Source organism: Chlorocebus sabaeus, chromosome 9 (assembly GCF_047675955.1).
Source record: "Chlorocebus sabaeus isolate Y175 chromosome 9, mChlSab1.0.hap1, whole genome shotgun sequence".
Lineage (NCBI taxonomy): Eukaryota > Metazoa > Chordata > Mammalia > Primates > Cercopithecidae > Chlorocebus > Chlorocebus sabaeus.
In genome coordinates, this window is record NC_132912.1 from 130,118,316 (window position 1) to 130,131,321 (window position 13,006).

Here is a 13,006-nt window from a genome sequence, read left to right on the forward strand (position 1 = left end):
CATGCAAATGGCAGTTCCCCAAAGAAAGAAATGCAGTGCCAACAAATTGGCAGCAACTGTCCCAGACACAGGGCAGCTTTGTCCTCCAAAAGGTGCTGATCTCGAGGATGCACGGATTATCCTTGGTTGCTTTGTATTCAAAAACTGTTGGCATCATCTCAGAAACACTAGTTATCCAAGGAGAAAGCACCTCCCTTGGTGTTTTTCTCCATTGTAAGCCTCAGCAACATCTGTTCACACTTAGCGCTCCTGAATCCATTTATTAATGCAGATGCCCATTGAAGTGCAAGGACAGCAAAGGCTTCCTGGAGAAATCCGATATTCTGGGGAGGAAAAAGGAAGCTATGACAAGCAGGCTCTCCCAGAACTGTGGGCCTGGGACTTTGGGAGTGCACGTGGCATGGACAGGGCATACACAGTGTCCTTCCTTTATTTGGATGACTAGCAGAAAAGGTGTGACGTTTGTTTTCCTACTTTAACTGCTGAAGTCCTAAAGGAAAGAAATCTAAAGTAGAAAATGTAAATAATCTGCATTTGTTGTTTGGATAAATTTTTTTTTTTTTTTTTTTTGAGTTAGAGTCTGGCTCTGTCACCCAGGTTGGAGGGCAGTGGTGCGATCTCGGCTCACTGCCACCTCTGCCTCCTGGGTTCAAGCGAATCTCCTGCCTCCTGCCTCAGCCTCCCAAGTAGCTGGGATTACAGGTGTGCACTACCATACCTGGCTAATTTTTGTATGTTTGGTGGAGATAGGGTTTCACCATGTTGGCCAGGCTGGTCTCGAACTCCTGACCTCAGGTGATCCACCCACCTTGGCCTCCCAAGTGCTAGGATTACAGGTGTGAGCCACCGTGCCTAGCTGGGTAGATGTTCTTTATTCCTGTAAGCATTTTGTGTTAGTTTCTGAAACATAATGTCTGCGGCATTCAAAGAAAGAATGTCATCCTTCTTAAAGGTTTAAATTCTAAGCTAAGAAAACCTTTTGTTTCCTTTTGAGACCTCTGGCCACCCATGCCACAATGATGCAGTCTCGAAGACAATGGTTTTGAAGGACATTCTTAATGGCAAACTTTAAATGAAGTCCATCATTGGCAGCTCAATGACAATGCCTATATGTTATGTCCTTTTCCTACTTAACAAGAACAAAAGGCCACAGCCAGAACAATTAGTCATATAGGAGGGATGAGATGACATTTTCACTCCTGAACTTTTCTGGTATAAAAGGGCCACCCAGTGAGGGTCTGACAGTAAGTGTGAGAAAATTGGCAATAAAATCACCTATCTGCACAGATTTTCCGAAGTCCAAAATGATTAGGTAAAAGGCTATGTTTTTCTGCAAAGAAAAATGTTGAATTTGTATATGCTGTTTTACTTATTCTTGCCTCCATGAGACTAAATTTTGATTGTGATTTTTTCTACTTTGCAGCTCATTAAAACTCAATCTCATCCTAGTTCTGTCGCTGTCCACAATGCATGTGTTTTGGTGTTATCCAGTTCCATCTTCTAAGGTAAGGATTTGCCTCCATTTTAGATACTTAAATAGATAACTAGAATGGTAAAGTAAGTAAATTCCAAATACTTGCAAGGAACATGTGACAGAAAAGTAATTTCCTTTATTATTAGAGTTCTCAATGGGAAAAAGTCAGCAGATTGATGACGTTAGTAAAAGAAAATATTTGTGTGACAAGTAATACTGGACTATATTCAAATTTGTTTTGAATTATTCAGGGTTTGCTCCTGCAAAGGGAAATATTCATTTCAATCTAAAATAATGTGGTTTTTTTTTTGCCAATGGCAATTTATTTATTCCACATGCATTCATTCATAATCAAAGTGAACACTTAACCATGGAAACTATATTAAAAATAAAGTGGTCATTTTTCAAAAACAGTTGAATTTTTTCAGATGCAGAATATAGATAAAATGTTAGATCTAAATAAAATATCACATAAAATATTAATTCATATATTTATTGGAGAATATTGATTGAGCTCCTATGTTCATTGAACTGTTCAAGACATTCAGAAAATAAATATCTTTCTTTGGAATATTTAATACTATTTCTACATCATATTTCAGTTGTTTTTATGTCAATATTTTGTTTACAATTTTAAAATACCTTTTGTCATTGATGGCATTTTGAACTTTAACTTTTTTTCACTAAAAATCTGTCACATTATAGTTACTGAAATCAATGTGATTTATGAAACTACTTTTAGGATAAAAGGATGTCACACAAATCCTAAATGATAAAAGTATGTCCAAACATAATGATCTAGTTATTTATATTATTGGCCTTTTCACTAATCTTTGCATCTTTCATTTTTCTATTTCTTGTTTACTTAATATAGCTTCCTTTTATTGGTTTTACTCCTATGAGCATTCAACACGAATTTAGTCATCAATTCTTTAAGACACCACATTGATCAAGCTGATGAGTCACAATCCATAAATTGGTATATTTTCTCAAGTGTCTTCCTAATTACTTTTTGTTCTTTCCCCAAAGGTTTACTCATGACGTTTCTATTGAATAACAGACTCTTTTCTGTAGCTTTTTAAAAAGAATTTAAGAATATACTTTGTTCTAAAATACTTATGAGACTTCCTTGTCCATAAATGAAATGTTTCTCCTTTCGTTGCATTTTCCTTATTTCTATTTTTGCATGTGACAGTTTTGTTCCTGTTATTACCCAGTCCTGTAGTAAGAGTGTGGATGCTATTTATGCTAATTCGATTGCTTAGGGTGAATGATTATAAGGGCAGAAGACACATAGTCTTTTATAGTATTTGTTGCGAACTTCACTGAGTCCATTAACCAGGCAAATATACAACCTTATTATGTTAATGAGTCTGCCCTGGCAAGGGCTGCCTTCAATGACCAGCAAAGTGCATCAGTGTCTTTTTAGGGATGTTTCAGGAATCTCATAACCAGAACTGATACATTCCTTTTGCAGTATAAAGGTGGCATCATGAATATTTCTGGAAAGAACTGGCTTGCTTCCCTTCCTGCAATGACTCAGAGGCCCCTCCCTGCTGGGGATTTTAAATAGAAGGCATTCTATCTATCATGTTTAGATTTCCTCCGTTAACACACGGAAAAACACGTAGCAGTTGTCCGACTAAGAGTGTTTGATTGGTTTTCTCATGACCAATATTTCGGAAACTCTCTGACCAAACTCTCTGAGATGAAAAAGGGGGAAAAACCCCCAATTTCTTTTTCCCCCAGAGGCCAGTGAGAGTGATTTGTCTGGGATGCACTGAATCTTCAGTAAACCACCCACTCGTGGGTGAAGAATTACAGGGAACGCTTTATGCCCTCTGGCCCCATTTCAACTTCCAAATACAGTAACCTGAGACCACACTTGTTTTCCTGCACCTAGATAGAAAAAAAAGTCTGAGTTTTGCATGTTAGTACGTCTCTTTATTGATAATAAAAGCACTCACTTTCCTTTTCCTCTTGTAGTTCTAGTCTAGTTGAGAAACCTAAACTTGGAGTCAGATGCTTCGAAAATAACAGTATCTACTTCACAGAGCTTTGTTCAGGAGTAGGACAAGAGGATGCCCATAATGCAAGCAGCACACAGATCATGGATAAATCTGTGTTTTGCATTATTGGCGAAATTTGTATTAGCCTCTTATCAGTGTGTTATAATTCTTCTGAAACCATGCACGAGGGAAAACATGACAAGTGTTGATGATTCGTACGCAAACCCTGGGGCAGAGCTACCTCTTGGAATCTCCAGCCCTGCGACACAGGGCATTGCACCTTTGGTCTTGTACTTACTTTGTTTTCTGCAAAATATGGGGTTGAACTTCAGGTTCCTGAAGGCCAGTTTGAACTCTAAGATGGCAGATCTATTTCTTCCACCACTAAGTGCCCTACACTCTCCTACACTATCCAGGCCTCGAGCCACTGATGAGGACCTGAACTGAAGTCAGAAGTTGAAGATGCCATTGTTCAAGTAGGAAGACATCCTTATGGGGAAACTTGGCAAATGGCCCAGGACAGGCCCCAGGAGAAAAGTGGTTCTGATTGACACCTACAGTTTGATCCTCATGGATTGTTTTTCTAAGTCAATTTTAAAAATGATTCCCAGGGCTAATTAGTGCTGCTTGAAATATTCTTTATAAAATAACAGCAACAAGATAACTTATGTGTAGTGCCTGATGTAAATACAGAATAGCAGCAAGTATATAAGCAGTGTAAAAATTAGACAAGTAGGTAGATCACGCCAAATAATATTTTGTATCTTGTTAAAGTAGATTATTGTTTTAGCAAAACTTCTGCCTTTAAGATGATTGATGTATTGGATTTATCGCCATAAGATTTTGAAAGTTGTTACTGTTGAAATACACTTTTAACCCTAAGGCTGTATTCTCTTTCTCCTCCCCCATCTGAATTGCCAGGTGTCTGGAAAATCTGATTACTTTCTCATTCTACTGAACAGCTGCCCAACCAGATTGGACAGGAGCAAAGAACTAGATTTTCTAAAGCCAATTTTGGAGAAGATGTTTGTGAAAAGGTCCTTTCGCAATGGAGTTGGCACAGGGATGAAAAAAACTTCCTTTCGAAGAGCAAAATCATGACTAAGTGTGCAAAGGACTCCGGGAATTAATCTCAAATTGTAGAGTGTGACTGACATGCTCAAAGTCCATCATCTCCTTATCGTTAAGTGTTGGCATGCTCTTGATTCTCAAATATTTTTCCTCTCCTAACTGGTACAGACTAAATTGTGTTTAAAAAAAAAAAAAAAGTAAACCTGTCTCAAACTTCCACTTGTGAGAGAAAAAACAATTTATGTGGTCCATTAGTAACTTTTTCCCGAATGAGATGGACACTTTTGCTTTGGTTTTAACTTGGCCAGAATGCATGAGCATGTTGACAGTCATCACAATTGTATGATTTTTTTTTTCCTGCCTATAATATCATAACATGAATACTGCGATATTTGTTTTTCTTTTTAATACCATTTTCTCAAATGACTTAACAGGCCCAATTCTGGGCGGGGGGGATGTGCTATTTCTGTTTCTAAGGGGCTTGTGAAGTTAACCAACATTAAGGTGAATGGTACAGCTGTATCAATCAATCAATTAATTGAAACCAAGAACAAACATCGCCAGAGCCCTCTAGATGTCATTCTTGTCTCCCTTTTCCTATTCCAAATATACTTAGCTGTAGGGTGTTGTTTTGTTGTCTTGTCTTGGAAATTTGTTGCCTTTTAAAATCTTTAAACACAGAAATGCTGCCAGTAACAACAACAACAGAGACTGACAGTGCCCTGTGTTATCGGGGCAGCCGTTTGGAAATCTATTCCCCAAACTGTGCTGATTAACGCCCTCTCCTTTCCCCCGTTCTTCCAGGAAAGACCCCCCACTTTTTGCATTGAAACTCCTGACACTGCTTTTTAAAAAGCAGTAACGTGACATTGGTTGACGTGTTATTTCAAATGCATAACGCTCATATATATCTGTTCACTCATATTGGATTCTGTAGCACACTAAGGGTGTTCGCTGTAAGCCACGCACAGCTCCTAGACTGGGGGCAGCGGAAGCCTCAGGATGCCCTGTCCTTAGTCATCAGCTTCGGATAGAAACACAGTCTTCAGAAAACAGTACTCAGTGAGCTGGTCTCACGGTAACCAGCTAGGTCCACACAACCAAATCGGTTTCTACACAAAGCAGTCTTTACACTTGCCATGTTGTTGGTGATGTGCCAAGTGCCCACTGAAAGAAACAGAGGCCCCTTAAGGTCTTCTGTGGTTTGTTGCTGACTTTTATGAAAACAAGTGGTTTCACAGCTGTGGGGTGTGCTTATTTTACTCTTATTATACAGATTCATCCTAAGTATTGGGGGATGAAGTAACACAGATCATGCAAATGCAAGTTATGGGAAGGAGCATTTATTTTAAGGATCAGGGAACTTCAGGGAAACACATTTTGGGAAGCACAGAGGAGCTTGGTAGAAGTAGAAGCCATCAGGCAGCAGCCCTGCCCTCCAGGGTCCCTTGCGCCCTTCTAGCTGCGTTTTCTTCCCTGCAAACCAGATGGTCTGCAAGACCTTTGTTTCTGCTGTCCCATAACTTCCATCTGCCTGGGGCTTTGTGTTGCTCTATAGGGCCTCACAACATCAGGCCCAGAACCTCCCCCAGGCCAGCATCTTTGATTTCCCTTTGGGGTTAGGGATCCACTCCTGGTTCTCTCTGCAGAAGCCAGAGATGCAGGCAGGGTCATGTGTCTGTGACTGCTGCATGGTCTGTGGCAGGGCAGACCCCTAGGAAGGGGTATGAGAGAGCAGGAAGAGGAGGACATTGCTCATTCTGCTGCATCACCCACTGCACCCTCACTGTTCCCTGGATCCAAGGCCACACACGTGGCCTTCCAGTCTGGTCCTTCTTTCAGCGGATGCTTGATGTATAGGAAAGCCAGATATACCCTTCAATAATTTTTAAACAGTCTGCTTAAATGAATCCATATTTTCTTTCTAAGATCACCTCCTTCTCCCCATCAGTGTTCCCCTAAAGACACATACATGCACAGGAACACACACCAGAAGGGGCAGCTATGGGCCGATTTTCTAGATGCAAAGGCATGGCCTTGAGTCTTGATGCAAACGTGGACTGTGGGCATCTGCAAGGGCAAACAGGTAGGGATACAGTGTGTGGGTGGCACTGGGAGAGGAAGAGCTAGCTCAGGATGGGCGTCCTCCACTTGCTTCTCTGCTGCTCCCTCATCTGCTCATGGGCCTAGTCCTTTCTCAGTTGCGGTCACATTAGCAGTGGCCCTGGCATCTTCCCCCACCAGCAGCCACATGAGAGGTCATACCAGCCCACTGCCATCCCTTCAGCAGCACTGTGGCCCCTGTCTCTGTTCCCAGCGGCAGGTGGGAGACTTGTGTGCAAGTGTTGAAATGAGAGATCAGCCCAGCAGTGCTCCAGGTCTTGGTATAGGATCTGGAGGCATTTCCCTTATCCATTAATGACATCCAGTTGCCTTCCTGCTTGGTGGCCACACAAGTGGCTGAAGTCATTGAGATTTTAAAGAAATATTTGAAATCAGAAACAAGCAAAACCCTTCAAAGTAAATGTACCTTTAATTCTTTTTTAACCCCCCCAAATCATTCCGTTTCCCACTTCTCCCTAGGTATGTGGACACAGATGCAGTGAAGTCCTCAGGCAATCCTTGTGTCCTACCACTATGGCCTCTGCCATTATGTTTTCTGCCATTTGTTCTCTGCTACTATGGCCTCTGCCTTTGTTCCTATGAGGTGGCTTTAAACATCTAAGCCATCAGCCAGTGGCAGCACCACTCTCCTTACCCTCGGCCCTGAAACTGGAGTTCTCTCAGAGCATCTGCAAATGCAGCAAAGGGCTCTGCAGCACTGTGAGGTTTCAAGGGTAACATGCAAAGTGCTTCCAATAAAATGTACAAAATCTGACAGAAGTTTGTCAGGGAAATTGGCGTTTCTTATCTGCCTAACGTCATTGGCAGGGAAGCTAATTAGATAGGCTGATAGGCGTTATTTACTCCTGTGGAGTAGAACGCGAGTTACTGCATTAATAAGCTCATGGTGACTGTGGTGTCAATGGGGCATCTGGTGTACAGAAAAGATTGTTATTTCAGGAGAATCTTCCTAATTTTCCATTATTTGCATTTATATGGATTGACTGGAATAATAAAACACCAAAAACATAATTGGAAAAATTCACTTCCCACTTCCAGATCTAACATATCATTTTAACCTCAGGGGGAAAAAGGCCTATGAAAAACTATTTGCACTCCAAAAATCATAGCAGATGAAAAGCTGGTAGGCAAGAGCATTTTCTTTCTGAAGAAAAATTGCACCTCTTGCTAAAGTTTTAGGAATAAAATCTTTAAGAGCAAGGCCTGCTCTCAAGGCTGCATTGGCAGGTAGGAGAGTGGCTTGGGGTGACAGGGGGCAGTGATGAGAGAGGGCCCTGGTGACCCTCTACCCTCCAACACCAAGATTGCTGCTGGGGGCCTGAATTTCACTTTTAGTTCTGGATGCATCAGGCAAAGCTTTGGAAGCCCTTGGACTGCAAGCATCCCAAGGGATGAATAATCTTTTAGTCAATTTTGGCCAACTCTACCTGAATGTGATTGATCTTCATGTTCTATCTGGAGAGACTTTACTGGAACAGAAGGAAAAGCACTCATGAGGGCCACGATACCTGGAGAGAGAGAATGTTGGTGTAGAGGAGGAGAGTGCAAAGGGAAGCTTAGGAGGCAAGATACCAAAGGCACCCGGACCACATGAACTGTACTTGAATCCTGAGGTCCTTGTTCAGTCAGTGGTGCCACCTTGCTCAAGCTTCTAGAATCCTTTTGAGCCCAAGTTTCATCATCCGTAAAACGGAGCCAGTATTACTTACATTAGAAGATTGTTCATTTATTAATTAATTTATTTGTTTGACAAATATTTATTGAGGACCTTCTGTGTTCTCGGTACTAGGAATGCAGCAGTGAAGAAAATAGAGCCCAATTATTGGGGTGGGATGCGGTGATGGAGTTAGAGAAAGTAAGAATAGATATTTAATATATAATCCTATATGTGCGTGTATATATATGTGTGTGAGTGTACATAGTATTTCGGATGGTGATACGGAGAAACAGTAAGGAAGGGGGAGCTGGAGTATTGTGAGGTGGAGATGGGGATGCGATTTCTGATTCAGCGGTCAGTTAAGGGATCTCTGAGAATTGCGAGAATCCCAGTTTCCTGGCTTGCAGTGAGCAGGGTGAGGGTGGAGAGAGATGGCACCTTACAGGTAGGAGGGCTTCTGTGTGGCCTTTCAGGACTTTTATTTTTCCTCTGAGAGACAGAGGAAACCACTGGAGAGTTTTTAAGCAAAGAAATGACATCATCAAATGTATTTTTGGTTTTCGTAAATTCCTAAGAATGAAAAATACACACCTAGCAGGTTTCAATAAAAGTAGGAGTAATTCGTTGTGTGAATGACATCCGGCAACATGGATTCCCTCCTTCCTTGCCTGCTTTGCAATTCTGCCCTGAGAAGTAATTAAGCTGCGATGTGAAGCCCTGGATTGGGCCAGGGCCCTGGGACTGGAACGCGGCTGCTCTCCAAGGTGCTGAGGGGATTTGGGGCAGTAGAGCAGATTCCTGGTCCATCGTCTGAAACTGGTCTTGAGGCTAGAATGCCATGCCCCTGGATTATTTTTCATGTGTGAATGAGGAACATTTTGTTCTCACAAGTATCTACTGAGATTGTCATAGAAATATCCCCCATTATTTTTTGGAGGGATGCATGTTGTGATGGTTAACACTGAGTGTCAACTTGATTGGATTGAAGGATACAAAGTGTTGACCCTGGGTGTGTCTGTGAGGGTGTTCCCAAAGGAGTTTAACATTTTAGTGAGCTGGGAAAGGCAGGCCCACCCTTAACCTGGGTGGGCACCATCTGGTCAGATGCCAGTGCAACTAGAATATAAAGCAGGGAGAAAAATGTGAGAGACTGGCATGGCCTCCCAGCCTACATCTTTTTCCTGTGCTGGATGCTTCCTGCCCTTGAACATCAGACTCTTCAGTTTTGGGACTTGGACTGGCTCTCTTTGCTCCTTAGCTTGTAAACAGCCTGTTGTGGGACCTTGTTATCGTGTGAGTTAATACTTAATAAATTCCATATATATATTAGTTCTGTCCCTCTAGAGAACCTTGACTAATACACATGAATATGGGTGGAAAGTCTGTGGGTTAAGGCTCAAGCAAAGAAATAAAATAATCTAAACTAATTAGGGTTTCTACTCTTGCACCTGACTTTTTAGGGTGCTCCTCTCTTTTTTTTTCTGTTGGCTATTTATTTCTAATATTAAATCCTTCAAACACAAACAAAGAGGTCTGCTATAAAATTTCTACTGCAAACATTCATCCCATTCATCTTTGAGTACTTGCAGCAAGAGATCAACATTTTAGGGAAGGGAAATCTGAAAACAATTAGATTTCATCTCCCACATGCAGTAAGGCTGAGAATACAGCAATTTGATATAAAAGGCCTGTTCCTACACTCAATATTCTCATCTCTCCTTTTGTCCCATCAGAAAATAATAGTGAGGGTCCAGGAGCCTCCCTTCCACTCTTTCCCTCCTGAACTCCTTGTTGTTAATGTTCAGACACACTCACATGGTGAGGAAAGAGGCAGGCTTCTCTGTTGGTGGAAGATTTTGGCTTGACTTCTCCTTTATGGGGTAAAGATGGTCTTTTGGTTGACCATGATGGCTCTCTCAGGGCTGTCTGGGATGGAATCTCACCTGCGTTTCTCCTCTTCATGTGGGTTGCGCACACTTTCAGCTTCCCCCAGTGACACCTTCCCCCAAGCCAGGTGTGCAGGTTTTCTGAGCAGCTGACCCCACCAGCTTAGTGTTTGTCCCCAGCTTGCAAGGTCATTCTCATGCTTGCCTTACACAAAGGGAGATGAAAGGCAAGATGCCTCTCCTGGAGTGAAAACCATGGTAGAGCCACAGATGCAGCCCTTGCAGCCCAAACATCCTTCTCCAGAATAATAAAGACCAAGACAGGGTCCTGCAGGATCATTCCATCTGCTGGGCCTTGCGCCTATGAGCTCCATCTTGCACTGTGCATTGTTTAGAGTGTGTCTGAGCCTCTGGCTGGCACCTACCTGGCTGACATCTGCCTATCAAGTTTTAAATCAAGCTAATGCCCTTTATGGAGAAACTTTGCCAAGGAATCTAACCCAAGGAGATAAGTGAGGCTCAACATGTGGTTACCAACTGGCTCCTCCTCAATGTTCACCTAATTTCCACTTGACAGGTCTGAAGTTGCTGCCAAGTGCTTTCCATATAGTGTCACATTTGCCCCTCCACAGCCATGTGAGGAGCACTGGGGTGTTCTTAGTCTTGTGTACAGACAAGGAAACTAAAGCTTAGACAGATGCAGTGATTTTCTTGAGGTCACATATCTGGTAAGTGGCAGGTCTGCCTGGCTTCAAAGCTGTGATCTGTGATGTCCAACTACCCACAGTATGATCTCAAGGCTACTTGGGGGGGAAATTTGCTTCCAAGCTCATGTGATTGTTGGCAGAACTCATTTCTCTGTGGCTGAAAGCCTGAGTGCCTCAGTTTTTTTGTTGGCTATTGGCAGGAGGCCACCTCAGTTCCTAGAGGTTGCCGTCAGTTCTTTGCCACATAGGTACCCACTGTGACTGCCAGCTTCACCAATACCATCATGAGGGAGAATCTTCTAGCAAGAGGGGTGCTGCAATCTTAGGTAACATCATCATGAATGTGACATCTCATCACCTTTGCTGTATTCTAACGGCTAAAATCAAGTCACTAGTCCTGCCCACACTCAAGGGGAGGAACTTAAACAAGGGAATAGACACGGGGACATATGGACCATGGAGGGCACTGTGGAGTCTGTCCAGCACTGACATTAAGAGTGGCCACCTCAGCTATGGGAGAAGACCATCCCATGCTGGAACAGAGCCCTAAGAAGTGAGATCCATACTAAATTTGACTAGTACATGAGCAACACCTGCAAAAAAGAACCTGTTAGGTGTTAAACCACAAGTATATGCATTATATTAGTCTGTTATCACACTGCTAATAAAGACATACCTGAGTCTGGGTAATTCATAAAGGTAAGAGGGTTAATTGACTCACAGTTTAGCATGGCTGGGGAGGCCTTAAGAAACTTACAATTATGGCAGAAGGGGAAGCAAACATGTCCTTCTTCACAGGGCAGCAGGAAGGAGAATGAATGCACAATGAAGGGGGAAGACCCTTATAAAACCGTCAGATCTCGTGAGAACTAACTCACTATCATGAGAACAGGATGGGAAAACCACTCCCATGAATACATCATCTCCCACCGGATCCCGCCCACAACAGATGGGAATTATGGGAGCTACAATTCAAGATGAGATTTGGGTGGGGACATGGCCAAACCATATCACACATGTAAGCAAGCTTCTCCTTCATGGGGCTTGTCTGTGTCTCTGAGGGCTATAGAACAACCTTGAGGCTCAGACTTGGATTCTTTCAGGGCCTAAACTCATATAAATAATTGCGTTATTCACTGGCTGAAGAGTTTACACATGGTTTCATTCAATTTCCATAACAACTCTAAAAATACAACAAAATACCTTTTAGGTAGATACTCTTATTAGCCCCATTTCACAGATAAGTCACTAGGTACAAAGAGGTTAAGTTCTCTGCCCAAGGTCATGTAGCTTGTGAGCAGTAAAGCCACGTTGGGAACCCAAGCAGTCTGACTCCAGTATATGAATGTGTCCCCAGCCCAGTGTCTGAAGCCTTTATCTTATTTGAATGTCCCAAAGTTTTTGAATGGCACAGGTTGGTTAAGAAAAGCTGGCTGCATTTGACTACAAGAGAGACAGGGTGCAGAGTAAGTAAACAGAAATGGCAAAAAGGACACAGTGAGGGGAAACCAAGATGTCTTAGAAATCTTCAAGATATGTTTCCCGTGGTGAAAAGTATTCCCATGGGAAAGAACAAAGGAGCAATTAGAAAATGACTGGACCCAGTTCAAACAGAAAATTATGAAATTATAAAGAAGCTGAACTTGCACTTGGTAAACACTGATATAACATTATAAGGTAACTCTTCTGTAAAGAATGGATCTGCGGTGTCTTGCCATCTACAACAGTAAATGTACTAAAAGTTTTACTGGAAAAGACAGCTTGCGGGGGGTTTGTAACTCTTGTTCCCCTGTCCACGATGGGACTCCATGCATCCTTGGGCAAGCAGGTTAGTACTCATCAAAGTGAATTACGGTCACTGCCAAAGGATGACACTAGCTAGAATCCTGCTTCCTGCAACCATGATGGAAACTCTCCAGGTATATAAAAGAATTATGGGTTAAGATTCCTTTATAGTCTTTAAGAAGCAAGATCTGCAACTCAGAGCTGGTGCATTGCGTTCTCTCCCAGACTTCTCTGGGATTTGGTAACCCAGGCCGGATGTGCGGTCAAATCATTTTACAGGGTCTCACATTTCC

At 42.3% G+C, this 13,006-nt stretch overlaps 1 protein-coding gene across 1 annotated transcript; it reads left to right on the forward strand.

Annotated features, from left to right (window-relative positions):
* Positions 1 to 1,244: 1,244 nt before the first annotated feature.
* On the forward strand, positions 1,245 to 5,476 carry NPS (neuropeptide S). The gene is made up of 3 exons (XM_007964411.3): positions 1,245 to 1,312; positions 1,424 to 1,505; positions 4,405 to 5,476. The coding sequence occupies exons 1-3, from the start codon at positions 1,305 to 1,307 to the stop codon at positions 4,582 to 4,584; spliced, it is 270 nt and encodes an 89-aa protein (XP_007962602.2). The 5' UTR covers positions 1,245 to 1,304; the 3' UTR covers positions 4,585 to 5,476.
* The last annotated feature ends 7,530 nt before the right edge of the window (positions 5,477 to 13,006 follow it).

Excerpts from the sequence above, each read along its gene's own strand:
- NPS (XM_007964411.3), top strand. Across the intron at positions 1,506-4,404 it reads ATCCAGTTCCATCTTCTAAG|GTGTCTGGAAAATCTGATTA; the intron begins GTAAGGATTTGC and ends CTGAATTGCCAG.